At 42.5% G+C, this 15000-nt stretch overlaps 4 protein-coding genes across 5 annotated transcripts in view; 2 read left to right on the plus strand and 2 right to left on the minus strand.

The window, feature by feature from the left end:
- mycbpap (mycbp associated protein) overlaps positions 1 to 1769 on the minus strand; it is a 10332-nt gene extending 8563 nt beyond the window's left edge. The window contains exons 1-5 of the mRNA XM_068728970.1: positions 1534 to 1769; positions 924 to 994; positions 632 to 788; positions 410 to 507; positions 81 to 264 (exon numbers count right to left, since the gene is read on the minus strand). Of these exons, the coding sequence (XP_068585071.1) occupies positions 81 to 264; positions 410 to 507; positions 632 to 788; positions 924 to 994; positions 1534 to 1678 (655 nt within the window). The 5' untranslated portion in view covers positions 1679 to 1769. The remainder of the gene's footprint in view (positions 1 to 80; positions 265 to 409; positions 508 to 631; positions 789 to 923; positions 995 to 1533) is intronic.
- A 459-nt stretch (positions 1770 to 2228) lies between these two features.
- On the plus strand, positions 2229 to 3823 carry rasd2b (RASD family member 2b). The gene is made up of 2 exons (XM_068728934.1): positions 2229 to 2912; positions 3133 to 3823. Exons 1-2 carry the CDS (start codon positions 2300 to 2302, stop codon positions 3675 to 3677), a joined length of 1158 nt encoding a protein of 385 aa, XP_068585035.1. The 5' UTR covers positions 2229 to 2299; the 3' UTR covers positions 3678 to 3823.
- Positions 3824 to 8332: 4509 nt separating this feature from the next.
- On the plus strand, positions 8333 to 11943 carry LOC137886453 (GTPase IMAP family member 7-like). Of its 2 annotated transcripts, XM_068728907.1 has the most exons (3): positions 8333 to 8476; positions 8670 to 8741; positions 9806 to 11943. In XM_068728907.1, the coding sequence occupies exons 1-3, from the start codon at positions 8368 to 8370 to the stop codon at positions 10735 to 10737; spliced, it is 1113 nt and encodes a 370-aa protein (XP_068585008.1). In that variant the 5' UTR covers positions 8333 to 8367; the 3' UTR covers positions 10738 to 11943. The 2 variants fall into 2 exon arrangements, with proteins under 2 accessions (XP_068585008.1, XP_068585010.1); XM_068728909.1 differs by lacking the exon at positions 8670 to 8741.
- The window catches only part of LOC137886438 (GTPase IMAP family member 8-like), a 5409-nt gene continuing 2327 nt past the window's right edge, over positions 11919 to 15000 (minus strand). The window contains exons 3-5 of the mRNA XM_068728885.1: positions 13566 to 13600; positions 13131 to 13152; positions 11919 to 13015 (exon numbers count right to left, since the gene is read on the minus strand). Of these exons, the coding sequence (XP_068584986.1) occupies positions 12180 to 13015; positions 13131 to 13152; positions 13566 to 13600 (893 nt within the window). The 3' untranslated portion in view covers positions 11919 to 12179. The remainder of the gene's footprint in view (positions 13016 to 13130; positions 13153 to 13565; positions 13601 to 15000) is intronic.

Raw genomic sequence — 15000 nt, forward strand, 5'->3', positions numbered from 1 at the left:
CTAATAAATAAAAGATAAAAACACATTTAAGGCTGTAATGATGCAGCGGATGTGAGGACTTTCTGGAGCAGGTTGCTCACCAGATAAGATGTCCTGCTGCTGTCTGCGCTGCATCATATGTGCATCCCAATGCTGCAGGGCATTACACTGAACGTTTCTGTGGCCTGAAGGGATCCCATGCCCACCATCCACAGCCTCAGAGTGACGCCTCCCTGGGTCCTCGAATGGATCATATCTCCTGGACTTTGGGATGCGCTTCACCAACTGGAGGGTGGAGAAGGAACCAGAGGTGACTCACGCAGCACAGTCGACGTATTTCAAATGCATTTGTCAGATTTTTTGGGTGACAGATTTGAAAAGCCGTATGTAAACAACTTTCATGCGATCCCATTATGTTTTCTGACTTTACCTCCGTCTCCCCTTTGGCCTCCAGATAACTTCTGAAATCCTCTAAACTACCCAGGATGCCGTGTGGAAGAAGCATCCCGTGGTCATCAAACCGAAGCCCTTCCGATCATGAAAAGAGAAGAACAGGACGTGGATGCATTTTATGGCATCTCTTTTTATCTACAGGAAACATTTGAATAGACTACTGTACAGTGTGTAAAGAAGAAGAAGGAATTGGACCAACCTGTGTCGTCCAGAGGTTGAGAGGAAGGGTCCAGGTTCACTGGATGAGCCACCGGCCCTCGCACAGCATCTCTCTCTTCATCCGCTGGCTGTGTTTTACGCACACAAGCCATGAGCGCTGGTTTTTGACAACCCTTGGGTGGCTTTGGTTTATGAATCTGCAGTCATTATTACATTCTCAGTTACATGTGCTAACAACCTTGGTGCCACACCAATACATTTGTATTTTATTTGGGGAACAAAGACATTTTCCAACTAATTGTAAATAATGTGCATGGATGACGTGGGCTTACTTTATGGAGGTCCTGTGGGTGAATGTCAAGAGCCTGGGCAGCAGCCTCTGAAGTGTTCAGCTTCTTGTTCTCTGGAGGAGAGGAGAGCTATGTTTTAAAATGACGACAGGTTGTGTGTGTTTGACTGATGCTGTGTTCTGTGCTACAATACTTCAAAGTATCTCTGTAAGCACAAGAATACTGACATTATGCAACTCAGTTCATTTCTCTTTATCAGTGCCTGATTATAGACTCATGGCCACACCAGCAGTGATTAGTCCTGTTTCTTCTGTGGTGATGTGCCTCTTTTCCTCCGTCACAGACTCAGTACAGTCATTCAGGTAAACACTTTGATTATTCAGGTAAACACTTTGATTTGCCCGAGCCTTGGCCTTTGAGGAAAGAAATTGCTGCATCACTTTGAAATGTCTTTGCAAATGAATCTATCAAAAGCAGATGTGTTTTGGTTAAGATCTGATGTATTTCTTCCTGACATTCAAGGCATCAAATCCACATTTGCTTTCCACTATAACTCTAAACAAAGTACATTTACCCAAGTACTGTATACTTTTATTTTTACTATTTATTTATTTATATATTTATACACACTTATCTTCAGAGGAGAACACACCTTCAGAGGAGAACACACTTATCTTCAGAGGAGAACACACGGACAGAGGAGAGACACACGTATCTTCAGAGGAGAACACACGGACAGAGGAGAGACACAGAGAGCTGAAGCCTGCGTAACGTCTGAACATCTTCTCCGTCTCCATTTGTTCTACCCGCAGTGAAAACAACAGTCTGATTCTAACGCAGCGCTAGTTAGCTAGCAGTGCTTACCACCCAGCTTGTCCAAGTGTGTCATGGTAACTAGGCAACCGATGCTTCCATAATAACACACTGAACGAAATGGAGCGGACATTTTCCTTCTTTCTTCTTAATGTGCGAGGATGGGATGCTATAACAAGTTAAACACATGTACTTTAGCCTAATATAGCAATAATAGTTTTAACATAATAATGACAATAATTTAGGACATTTGCATATATATAGAATCATATGCCTATCATATGTCCTAAATCATTATTATTATTACTACTATTATTATTTGACGCACAGTTCAAGTTATCTGTTTCACGAGCATGCCACGGGTACAACACCAGCCTAGAGGTCTGTGCTCAGTCGTAGCCCGCAGCATGCTTTGTCAACACACGGGAGCACATCGACCCTCTCTGTCAATCAGCATGACGCGGATGGATCACGGGTTGAGGACGGCCTATATAAAGACAAACTGACTTTAAATCAGCCACAGCGCCGGAGACGAGCTCGAGTGGGCATGAAAAGTCAGATATCAGACTCTGCCCACTCTGTTGCGCATTAATCGTGTTAAAACGATGGAGAGAGGCAGCATCTCCACCGGAACACAGACCTCCTCCATCCCTGTTGCGCACCAGCTCAGCAGTTCCACCACTGATGGTCCCCAGTTTCAAGGTAATATGGACGGGCAGTGCGCCGGGTCCTCCAGAGTTCTACTGACTTACAAAAACGCGTCGCAGCATCTGACTTCATCGGGAATTAAAATAGGATTGGGGATACTAAAGGTGGCCTCGTCTCAGTGGAAACAGGAAAAGAAGACGCGCTCAGATGTAACCATGAGGCAACTGTCCACAGCCAACAGCAGCCATCCATGCAAGAGGTCCCCACTTGATCACCTGGCAGCTCTGGTTCTCCGCGGGCAAACCCGGCAGCGCCAAATTGACCAAGTGCAAGCACCGACCAAGCCTCAGAACTGTAAGCGCATCGTAGTTCTCGGTGCGCCACGGGTCGGCAAGACCTCCATCCTGAGAAGATACCTTAGGGACGGATTTGTGGAGGAGTACAGTCCCACCTCTGAGGATTTCCTAAGGAAACTGTTTCGTATCCGCGGAGAGACATACCAAATTGACGTCCTGGACGCGTCCGGGGAAAGGGATTTCCCAGCCAAGAGACGGCTGTCTATCCTCACTGGTGCGTATTGGCTCAGTAACTATTATTATTATTATTATTATTATACTATTGCACTGCAGAAACTTACACATGCTTGTCAGTTTTTTTATGTTTTCAAAACAGAAGAATCGTTGCAATTGATCTATAGATGTGTGCGTAAATGCTGTTCTCTCTCGAATAATGCAATGATACAAATGTCAACTATTAGAGAACAATAATGGATTTTCTTTCTTCTTTGCAGGAGACATTTTTCTCCTAGTGTTCAGTCTAGATGACCGGAGCTCTTTCGACGAGGTGTGCGCCCTGCGATCGGAGATTCTTGCCGCAAAATCCAAGCTCACCAAACCCTCTGTGCCAGAGCAGTGCGCACAGCCGCAGGTTCCCCTGGTGGTCTGCGCCAACAAGGTGGATATCCTGCAGACTGAGAGAGGAATATCTAAAGCAGAGGTGCTCCAAGTCCTCGGTGACGACTGTGCCTATTTTGAAACATCTGCAAAGGAAAGCACGAATTTAGAGAAAGTCTTCGAAACTTTGGCAATGCTAGGCGGGCTTCCGACTGAAACTGGCCCGTCTCAGCATCGCAAGCTCTCCCTCCGTTCCTACCAGGCGATGCGGACAGGCCGTGTGCCGGGGAGGGGCTGTCAGACCCCGGGGCGATATGAAGCCTGCGGTGCCCTGTACCCACTGGCCCGTCGGCCGAGTTTTAGCACGGATCTCCGGCAAGTTATTGGGTCACATACTGCAAGAGAGCCGTGTAAAGCGCTGGGGAAATGTTGGATTCAATGAGAGACAATTATCGTAAGAGACAAAGTGTTACAGAGCAGATAACAGAAGGAAGAAAGCACTGATGTCCATGTTAATGTACACAATATAATGACGTATCATTGTCTAATTCAATGCACTCGAGATGATCTTTTCAAATAAAAATATTTTTAATATCATAATGGCTTGCTTATTTACACAAGAAGCTTTGTATTGTATATCTATCTATCTATCTATCTATCTATCTATCTATCTATCTATCTATCTATCTATCTATCTATCTATCTATCTATCTATCTATCTATCTATATGTCTAAGTGTGTGTGTGTGGGTGTGTGTGTGTGTGTTTGTGTGCTTTCGACTGTGAAGGAGAATGTGGGAGGACGTTGAGTCACAACTTCATTATTGTAGCCATGACTATTGCATAACCTTAGATAGCAACTCCTTCTCTCACCCACTCTTCTTTTCATCTCCCTGTGTGTGATTGTGATTGTGTTTGTGTGTGTGATTGTGTTTGTGTTTGTGATTGTTTGCGTGTTCACCTGCAGTGAGGATTGCCAGAAGTGCACAGCCTGAATCCCTCACATCCTGAACAATCACGTACAGTAGAGCGTTTCCATGGCCACTGCTTTACATTAAGTATAGACCTCACATGATCCCCACCAGCAGCATTTGTAAAAAGTTGATAAAAGGACACAGTGCAATGACAAATGGATTAATAGCGCCACACGCCCACGCTGTCACCCAAAAGTAGTGATCAAAGTGTCAACTTTCAAACCTCTCATACGCATTAAACGTGATAATCACACGATGTCACGAGCGAGATGTGTTATTCTAAAAACAAACACGTGAGAGTAGTTTCTTTACACACACAGCTCTGTTTAAGGGCCAAATAAAAACGCCTGAACGCCACAGAACAATGCAACCTGCACCGAGGCTTTTTGTTTTCTGGAGTAAAAAGAACTGTTTCCAAGAACACATGTAGGACCAACTCAGGCTAATATCCACTAAAATGTCATATTTAGTGGCCAAACAAAAAATCACCTGAAGACCTGTAACATGTCCTTCTGCCATTCAAGAGATGAGCAGCGTCATACCTGGTGCTCACTCATCACCTCCTCCAAGAAAACATACATCCAGCCAACATTCATCAGTGTGTAGTTTCCTTTATCGTATAACTCACCACAAAGAAAAACAATAATATATCATGCAGTCGTAGATTAAGAATGAACAGAAATGACAATTGACCGTTCACTAAGCCCCTGAGAGAGTTAACGAAGAGTTACTGTTGCTGTCTGTTTAAGGCTGTAAGATCACAGGGCAGGTTTACCTCCAAGTTCAGATTATTTGATTTAACAATGTCTTAAACAGAAGTGGGGAGACAAAAACAGGCAAAGGATTCTGAATTTAGATGGCTGATATTAGATAGCCACACGCTAATTATGTTACTGCAAAAAGATTTGTGATTTAAAATAAGAAAACTCCAATAGTGGTCCTGAATATGTATTGATGGCTATATGCATGGTATTGTGCAAAATGATTGAGATTAAACCTACCAAGGCCAAAAGTCACCAGTTAACAATCCATGTAGAAGACATAGGACAAATAAGAAAGAGCTATGTATATATATATATATATATATATATATAAAAGAACACATGTACAATCAGACTAATATTCTGTTCTAACAAAACTCTGGTAAACTCACACTGTTTTCACTTCTAACATTACAAGAGTAAATACTTTTAGGATGAAGGCGACAAATGTGTTTGTTGAATGTATAACGTGTGTAAAATGAGGGTTGGTGTGAACTTCCACAAATCAAAGAGCAGGATGAAGTCCGCTAAAGATAAGTTCACACTTTATTTTCATACACTTCTTTTCCTCATTGTTATCATTGCCTCTTTGTTTGAATTATTCTGAGTCAATGTTATGTTTCTTGACACATTGATCATAGTTTGTCCTTCTATTCTGTTCTGCTGTCGCGTGATTGGAAATGTGAACCAATTTCACTCCTGTGTGGCCCAGACCACTTTATAGCACGTGCAGTGACACTTGATGCCTTTGTTACAGCAATCACTGCACACACACACACACACACACACACACACACACACACACACACACACACAAACAAACACACACACACACACACACACACACACACACACACACACACACACACACACAAACACACACACACACACACACACACACACACACACACACACACACACACACACACATGCACACACACACACACACACACACACACACACACACACGCACGCACGCACACACACACACACACACACACACACACACACACACACATACACACAAACACACACACACACACACACACACACACACACACACGCACACAGAGCCAAACACTCCAGCCTCTGAGCTCGGAGAATTCACATTATGTTCTTGTTGTTCAGTCTGGTTCTCTGACTCACACATACAGGTCCATGTGCACAAGTAGGACAACAGCTTCTTTCTAGGTGAACTCCTGAAACGTGACGCTGTTTCTCTTCTTGTCCTTCACAGGAAAGATTGTTCTTCTGCTGAGGCAGCTCACCATCTCAACCCACCAGTTCTATGAACCTGATGCATAGTGTTTTGTTATTCACACTCTACGAGCTCAGCAGGAAGATTAACGGATATTGATCTTCTGCTAACTGTTACAGCTTTCTGTCCGGTTTTTGTAAATGTGAACCATGTTTCTCTTATCCTCCCTTTTCACTGATGTTCTCCGGTGTTTTGAGGAGTTTTCCTCGTTTTGTTGAGACCTTGGTCTGGGTTGGGAAGTGATGTTGATGCTGCCCACTGAGACTCATAAACTACGTTGTATGTAAATATACACAACCAGTGTAGGATCAGCACATCCACTACTAACGTAGTCACCAACGTTTTAGGTCTTTGTGTGACTTCAAAAACAAGTGGGAGTGTAAGCGTGTCTACACCGAGTGTACGGAGGGTAGAGCTTGTCAACAGTCCAATCAGTCACTAGTTCACAGCAGCTGGGGCGAGATCACGGAGATAAAGATGAATGGAGGCCGGTGGCTTGTCACGCAAGTGACAGAGAATGTAAATGATAATGGTGGAACAAGCACACACACACACACACACACACACACACACACACACACACACACACACGCAAACACACACACCTGCCACCAGGTTTTGGCTCCCTCCTCTCTATTATTAATCTCTGCTGGTTTAGTGCTCAGTGGGTATATGACATTATTGCTCTAGAAGTATTATTTGCCACAGAAATGAAACTACACTTACTGAAAGTTTGAATTACCTCCCTGAAGCTAGCTGTGATCATAGACCTACACCAGCCAGTGCAGGTAATGTTTGCCGTCCATGTATTGTGATGCAAACTGCTGTAGCATCACTGCAGAGACACAGCTGGCTACCTCTATTGGTATTTGTTATTACCATTAATTTCTAGAGTGATGCTACAACAGACCAGTATGTTTTTGACTGACATGCACTGGCTGGTGCAGTTTTCATGATGAAAGTTAGCTTCTGCAAGGTATTTAGCTTTGTGTGTTTCCTGATGACCGTGAATGGGAATACACAGAGTTATTCTGGATCCAACCACACATTCAATATTTTAAAATGAAAGCAGTAAAGTGTGATTTCATCAATAATTCTTGACAAATCTTTGGACATATTTTAACATTTAAACAAACACACTTCCACACACCTCCTGAAATTAAGTAATTGTCAACAGGTTCAACACATGAAAGACCCGAGGCTCATTCTGGTAGAACTGGACCAGGAAAGACCAGAGGAAATGTCACCCGTGTCCGTGACTAACGGCTGTCACAGAGGAGAGGTCAACGATGGTGACAGGAATATTGTTGCGGAGGAGAAGGCAGCTGTGATGAGGATCCAGAATCGGCACACATTTTTCCATGTATACCAGAGTCCTGTTTACACGCGCTGACTTCCTAAAGGTTAAATCTGTGGACGATGTGGCAGAGAGCAAACATCTACAAAGACTGATCAACCAGTGTGAAGGAAAGTACCGCTCCCTCGTCAACAAGACGGGACAAAGCAGAATCCAGGACAGAGAACTTTGAGATAAGATAGAGAGATGGAAAAGAGGGAGGAGGAGGAAGAGCAAAGAAAGAAGGAAGAGAGGATCAGAGAAGAGAGATAGAGATGTTTATGGAGTTGAGGTACCTGTGACAAAAATATGGAAGAGAAGAGGAAATATACAATGGCTGAAACAGGAAATAGTCTTTCCTGAGAATCCTGTTAACGACATCTTGAAACGTATGATTTATGTGAGATTGTGTGAGCTAAAAACGATTTACAACAAAGTCTGAAATTCTTCCAGCTCTGATTTATTTTCTATCTTTACTGACTCACTCAGGACACCGAATACTAACCATGTTAGAAACATCTGGTTTGAAGATGGATACACATCTGTATTAGTGACGGCAGAACTCTTTAAAGGTTAAAAGTGAATGTGGTTATAAGACAATGTTTATCAAGAGCTCGAATGCTGTTCTCATGTTGTGGTTGGACGTTCTAACACAGGGCAGCTATGCCCATACACAAACCTATTCACAGAGCTGGGGACAGCCTCTTTGGGATGCACATTTTCAGATGCAAACTAAAGACAATACAAGGAAATAGGAAGCCCCCTGAGCAAAGGCCAGGCTTCCAGAAGTTTCCCAGAACACTAATGTCTAAAGTGAAGCCACAGAGCTGGTCTGAGTTCACAACTCGGGCCTGGAATAACGCATTTGGCCACGAGAGGACTGGAAAACATAAATCTGAAGTAATGGCTGAAGGTAAGACAACGTATCTGACTTGTGTTTAAAAACCAGAGGTGATCTTTGGTTTCTGTAAGATGAAACACTTTCTGTGACGCTGTGACGCTGGAAAGGGCACAAGAGGGAAATCGTAAAAGTGTAGACCTTGATAATGATGTCATTGCTAACAGAGTGTTTTTGTGTGTCTCTATGGTATTATTTCATATCACAGCAATACCACTGCGAGAAAAGAAACAGAAAACTCTGCCTCGGTCAGATGGGTGTGGTCTGAATAACTTTGACGGTATGCTCATTCACTGTCTCTCTATGTCTGTGTACCACCTGCTATCATTTGAACCCTTTACTGAGACCATTACTAATGGCTTCATTAACGTAAATATAAGGACTATTAATGCTTTTTGATCAGTAACACATTTGGAGTTGCATGGTTGTAAAACATGCTTTTGTCTGGTGTTTATCTTCTCTATAAGTCGCTCAATCTTTGTAGCTTTTACGTTTTGACGGCTTATCGGAAAAATGCACAAACCTTTATTCACAACGTTCTTTAAGTTCCTTACATCTGTAACTGCAGACTTATAAGGAGAGTGGTGTTTTCAGTGGTCATTAATACATGTTTGTGCAGTTTTAATGAATCATTTGTTAACATAGTGAAGTGGTTGAATGCTCTTCTACAATATGTTAACAAAGTCATGTCTACATTCAGTGTTTCTCACACTTGTACTTCTTAAACACTTGCACTGCTTATTTCATGATATTTTTTAATTATGCAATGTTTACATCATACATGCGTTTTAAGATCTGAATCACTGAACTGCAGGATGGCGGCCAGTCATTTGAATAAAAATCACTGAGCCAAGCAAGCCACGGACTTAAGTGTTTCTCCTGCCAGCCCCCTCTGGTGGTCACACTCAACACATAGACTTAACATTGGAATGACGTCACAGACATAAAGGTGTCTTTGTTACCCTCCATGATAATCAATAATCAACCTTATTTGCTGGCAGTCGTGGTTCACAGCCACGTTTGCCTGCTTGAAGCATTCTTTTTGCCTTTGTCGGCACATAGGCTTTACTTCTTGCACATTACTGCCACCAACTGTCGATACATTGTGCTTCCTCATGCTTGTACACGATACAAAATAAACCTCAACAGGTTGCCTTTTAAAGAAATCAACTAAAAAGATATAGCAAGTTATAGAAGAGGGAGATACACCATTCAAACAGGTCTTTCACAATCTTAACAAGTGGTGACCATGATCAAAACACTCGCTGCTGACTAGAAAAAGAAAGAAAGAAAGGAATCACTCTTGAGTTGTGCTCTGCATTCATTGTGCTTCTGCTGTTACAGCTCTGGATTTGTCTGGAGGGTTGAGGATAGTCCTGGTGGGCAAGACTGGGTCAGGCAAGAGCGCCTCAGGAAACACCATCCTTGGAAGAGCCGCCTTCAAAGAGGACCCGAGCCCAGTGTCTGTGACCAAACACTGTGAGACGCAGAACGGGGAAGCGGACGGGACTGTAGTCCAGGTGATCGACACTCCAGGTCTGTTTGATACAGCCATCACAGAGGAAGACTTGAAAACCAGAATAGAGGAGTGCGTCAAGATGTCGGTGCCCGGCCCGCACGCCTTCCTGCTGGTGATCAGGCTCGGGGTTCGGTTCACCGAGGAGGAAAGAAACGCTGTGAAGTGGATCCAGGATAACTTCGGAGACGACGCCTCCATGTACACTATCATGCTGTTTACGTGCAAAGATCAGGCCAAGGCTGACAATGCTCTGAAGGAGTGCAAGGAGCTGCGGAGACTCTCTATTACATTCGGACGCAGGTACCATGCCTTCAACAACAACGACGCAGAGGACCGAGGACAGGTCAAAGAGCTGATCAACATGATCAAGGAAATGATACAGGACAACGGGGGGAAACACTACACCAATGAGCTGTACGAGAAAGCCCAGAGGAAGCTGAGAGAGGAGGAGGAGCGGAAGAAACAAGAGGAGGAAGAGAAGAAAGAGGAGGAGAAGAAAATGTGGGATGCAGAGAGGGAGAAGAAAGAGAAAGAGAGAGAAAAGGAGAAAAAGGTCAAGAGAAAGAATATACGCGTGGCCGCGGCTGCTGCTGTTTTGTTGGTGGTAGCCGGGGTGATTATAGCCGTGGGAGCCGACGCCACGGTGGCGCTGGCTCTAGGAGCTCCTGTGCTCGTCTTGGGGGTGCTTTGTGGTTTAGCTGCCTTTTGCTTATGGAAGGGCATAAGATGCAAAGCCAAAGCAAACGTTCCAGTATAACGACGTGACGAGGACGTCGGCTGCATGTGACCCTTAATACGCAGTGGAAGTGTTGCACATGCTACTGTTTACTGCTCAGAGCTCATCAGTGAATGCTGTTATGGCCTTTTCTGCATTCTGCTTCAGAAATGATTACGTTTTGACACAACTTTGCAATAAGAGAAGTGTGTGATTTTAATGCTGACAGTAAACAAACGGTATGAAATGCATTTTCTTTTTGTTGTTTTTTTCACTCATTCATTGTTTGGAGCTTATACATGAAAGCCACATCATGATTATGATTATGTTAGAATGTATTGACATATTGTGTTATGGAACATTATTTTTTGCACAGTTAATACTTTCCTAACTTGTGATAGTTGCTCAAATAGAATATTCATGCAGATGTACTGCTGTTCCTTATTCAAAGTGTGATGGCCTTGCTCTATTCTTAGTAACATTACTAGTTCACTTCCCTAAAGGAAACCAGAGACAATGGTAAACGTCCGCTGGCCGATCACATTTCACTGAGGAGTTATTGTTAACCCTTCACTGTACTGGCAGCCACCAGCACATCTACAACACAACGACCCAAAAGGCTTTGAAACGATGAGTCTGAGTCATATTGATCAGAGAAAGGGTGCTTTGCCTTTTAAACGTCGGGATGGAGCTCATTTACATTTCTTCACAAACTGTTTGTACAACGATACTAAAACAACAACTAGCACATCAGCTGATGTTAGTGAGGCTGCTGCAGTTTGCAGCTTTGTTTGCTTCAAACATTTGAGTCTTCATGCATAATGGTAATACATAACCAGAAAGAAAAATACATTAATGAAATGCATTAGGAAACTAAGATTTACAGTTTTCACATGGTTTCAAACTGTCCATTCTTTTTGCTAGTTTTCTTTGTACAAGTTAAGTAGTGTTTTTTCATTACGTAAAAATAATTCAGATTTGCATCCATCAAATTATGATTTAACCCAAAAAAGGCCACCTCCTCTCGGTGTGGCTTCATATCTAAAGGAAACAACCTCCTCTCGGTGTGGCTTCATATCTAATAATCCAATACTGTATTTCCATTTCAATAAAAGCCTAAATGTAGCGTAACATTTAACATCACATTAAAACTTGTACATCAGCTGGAGCTGTTGCCTTGATACTTCAAATAAATAAAACACGTTATAGGTGAGACATTCAAAAACAAACACTTGTCACATTGATTTATTATATTCTTACAAATCAAACAGAACAATTACAATAGTGTTCTCCACACAGAATGATATTCAGGGTTAGAGTGTAAAGCACCAACATTTAAAAGATTGTTCTTGAAAGGTTACTGTATCGTTCAAAGCAGGCAAGCTGTGACTAATATGTATGCATGCACAATAGTGAAGAAATTACATAAAGTATTGCAAAAGAATATATGAAAAGACAATCAAAGTTATGACCTCACAAGTTTCTCAGCAGTCTTTTGTTTTAGGTTTGATCCACCGCCCGATGGCTTTAGAAACACCTGCACCAGTGACCATTAAAAGTGGTCTCATGGCTAAAGCTGCTGCAGAGGCACCAACTACAGGGGCGTTAACTGCAGCTGTGACTACTGCTGCCACAGCCAACTGAGTACTCACAGTGTTCATATAGCCTGCCCATCTGCTCCACCGCTCCTTCAAACTCTTCTTTCTCTGGGCCTCTTCGTACATGCCTCTGGTGTAATGGTCACCATTTAAGCGCACTAGCTCGTCTATCTTTTCAAACAGATCAGCCACCTGAGTGCGATTTCTCATGCATGTGTTGTCAAACACAGTGTACCTTCCTTTATAGCTCCTGATTAACTCCTGAAGTTCAGAACTTTGGTCTATATAATCCTCAGTGGACTCCTTGAGCTCGTCTCCCCTCGTGAAGAGCACCAGAGTGTAATTGGAGACTTCCTCACCAAAGTTGTCTTTGATCCACTTGATGGCATTCTTCTCCTCTTCAGTAAAGCGAACATCCAGTCTGATCACTAGCAGGAATATATGGGGTCCTGGGTCCGACAGCACCATACAGTTCTCTATTTCACTTTTCAACTGGTCTTCTTGAAGCGCCGTGTCACAGACTCCCGGGGTGTCCACCACACTCACAGTTCTTTCATCATAGTGGCCGCTTTCTTTTTCACATGTCTCTGTCACAGAAGAAGGAGACATCCCTGAGGTGAACGCTCTTCTTCCCAGGATGGTGTTCCCTGTTGCACTCTTTCCTGATCCAGTCTTCCCCAGCAGGACAATCCTCAGGTCACTGACAACTGGAGAGCTGCAGTCTGTGGACAGAAAGACAGAGAGACTTCATTTGAACTTCTGAGAGCTTTTAGGTCAGCTTACATAAGGAGTGCAAAAAGCCTGCATACAGTATTCCTACACACTAAAGACACTCACCTTCCATTGAGGTTGAACCCATCTTGTTGTAGATAAAGAAATACCAGGAAAACACAAGTCAACCTGACTTTGAACCACTAACTCTGTCTGAGTTAATAATTACGCCCTCTCTCTCCCTCTCTCTCTCTCTCTCTCTCTCTCTCTCTCTCTCTCTCTCTCTCTCTCTCTCTCTCCCTCTCTCCCTCTCTCTCTCTCTCCCCTCCTAACTGATTTCCTGGAAAGTGAAACTGCAACTTTCAGAAAGCTGTTGAAAATTGGGTTGAAAACATTGAAATAGTTTAGATGGAGAGCAGGTGACGGCCTAATCTCAAATTTGGTACAGATTCTTAATGGAGACGTGTCACTTTCCTGCTGATATGTCCCTCTAGTGGATAATCATGGTTCAAGGGTCATCAAGGGTCACCCTTTTCAGCATTACACAATACAGAACTGCACACTGAAACGCAGTTGTCCATCCTCCACATTGCACACTACGAAATTGTATAAATGAGACAAAGAAATTAAATTTAGAATAAAATTAGGAAAAATAGGTAAAAAAATACAACTCAAACTATACTATACTTACACACATACAATAAGAGTAACATAACTGGTACGTTACAGTGCTAAAAACACGGTGTAGTGGGAGTGAAGTAGTAGTGCAAACTATAAATAATAAACAGAACAACACAAATTGACACATTTAATGTCTGTATTCTTTAGCAAAAAGCTTTGAAAAAAGATGACATTAAAACAAATGCAGCACCTTTGGCTGCCTTTTCTGTTGAACAACATTTCATGTTCTGTGTCTAGTCACTACAATGTGCTGTCAACGGTTTTCATTGGAGCTACTTTGTCCTGAGGAAATGGTCTCTATAAAGAGTTGAGTGTGTGAGGTTGATTATGCCAGTATGAGCGGTGGGGCGTGAAAGACAGGAAGTGACCAATCTGATGCGATGCCTGTGTTCTCGTAGAGCCAGTTGTTCCAGTTGGTTCAGATGTTCGTTCAACAAGGCTATAGCTCTGTTTCTGTTCTTTAAATATGTTTAAAGAACGTTAAATGTGACTGTGGTTACCGGGATCAACTGTGATCAGTATGTTCCCTTTGCTTGAAGGAACCTATGATTCATCTTAAAATAATTTTGGCAGCTATAATCATTTTCCACTGTGCAGAGAGTACAATGATGTTCAGAAAACCTTTTGTGCTTTTACGTAAAACAAAGCATGTAAAGGATTAATCATACTTGTAATGCCGTATATGTGTTGTTGTATGGCATCATAATATATGTATTATCCATGCATTATAATGCATTGTTTCTTATGCCTTTAAAGAACAGTTTGACACTTTGGAAATGACTTATTCACTCTCTTGGCGAGCGTCAGATGAGCAGGTCCATGAATGCAGCAGTGAACATGCCTCTATGTTAATTTCTGATCAGTTGAAAAATGCATTTTTTCCATCTGTTAGACAAATTCATTAATTATATGCAGAATGTGAATTTAATTGTAGTTCATGTTTCAAAAATTGGTACAAAAAAGTATTAAAGTTTTGTCATTTTTCTAAATATCAACTGGAGCTTTGACTTGACGGCTGATAACTGCTGTGTCATGTTGACTGAAGTTGTTAACTGCATGTTTTTCAGCTTACATCGTCCCACAAGACATTTTCATTCTAAATAAAACCCACAGCGGTTCAGTGTCTTGTGAATTCACTGGAGCTCTGGAAGCTTTTGTGGGAATGCTTTCTTTCTTAACTGTGATTTCAACGTAGTACAACATCAAACGACACCTTTTGAAGCTCTTGTCACATTGTTAGATTTTATTCCTTCTTTTCAAACAGCACAATTACAATAGTGTTCTCCACACAGAATGATATTCAGGGTTAGAGTGT

This window comes from Cebidichthys violaceus, unplaced genomic scaffold, assembly GCF_023349555.1.
Source record: "Cebidichthys violaceus isolate CVI_PGR_0920_01 unplaced genomic scaffold, fCebVio1.0.p SCAF_44, whole genome shotgun sequence".
Classification (NCBI taxonomy): Eukaryota; Metazoa; Chordata; class Actinopteri; order Perciformes; family Stichaeidae; genus Cebidichthys; species Cebidichthys violaceus.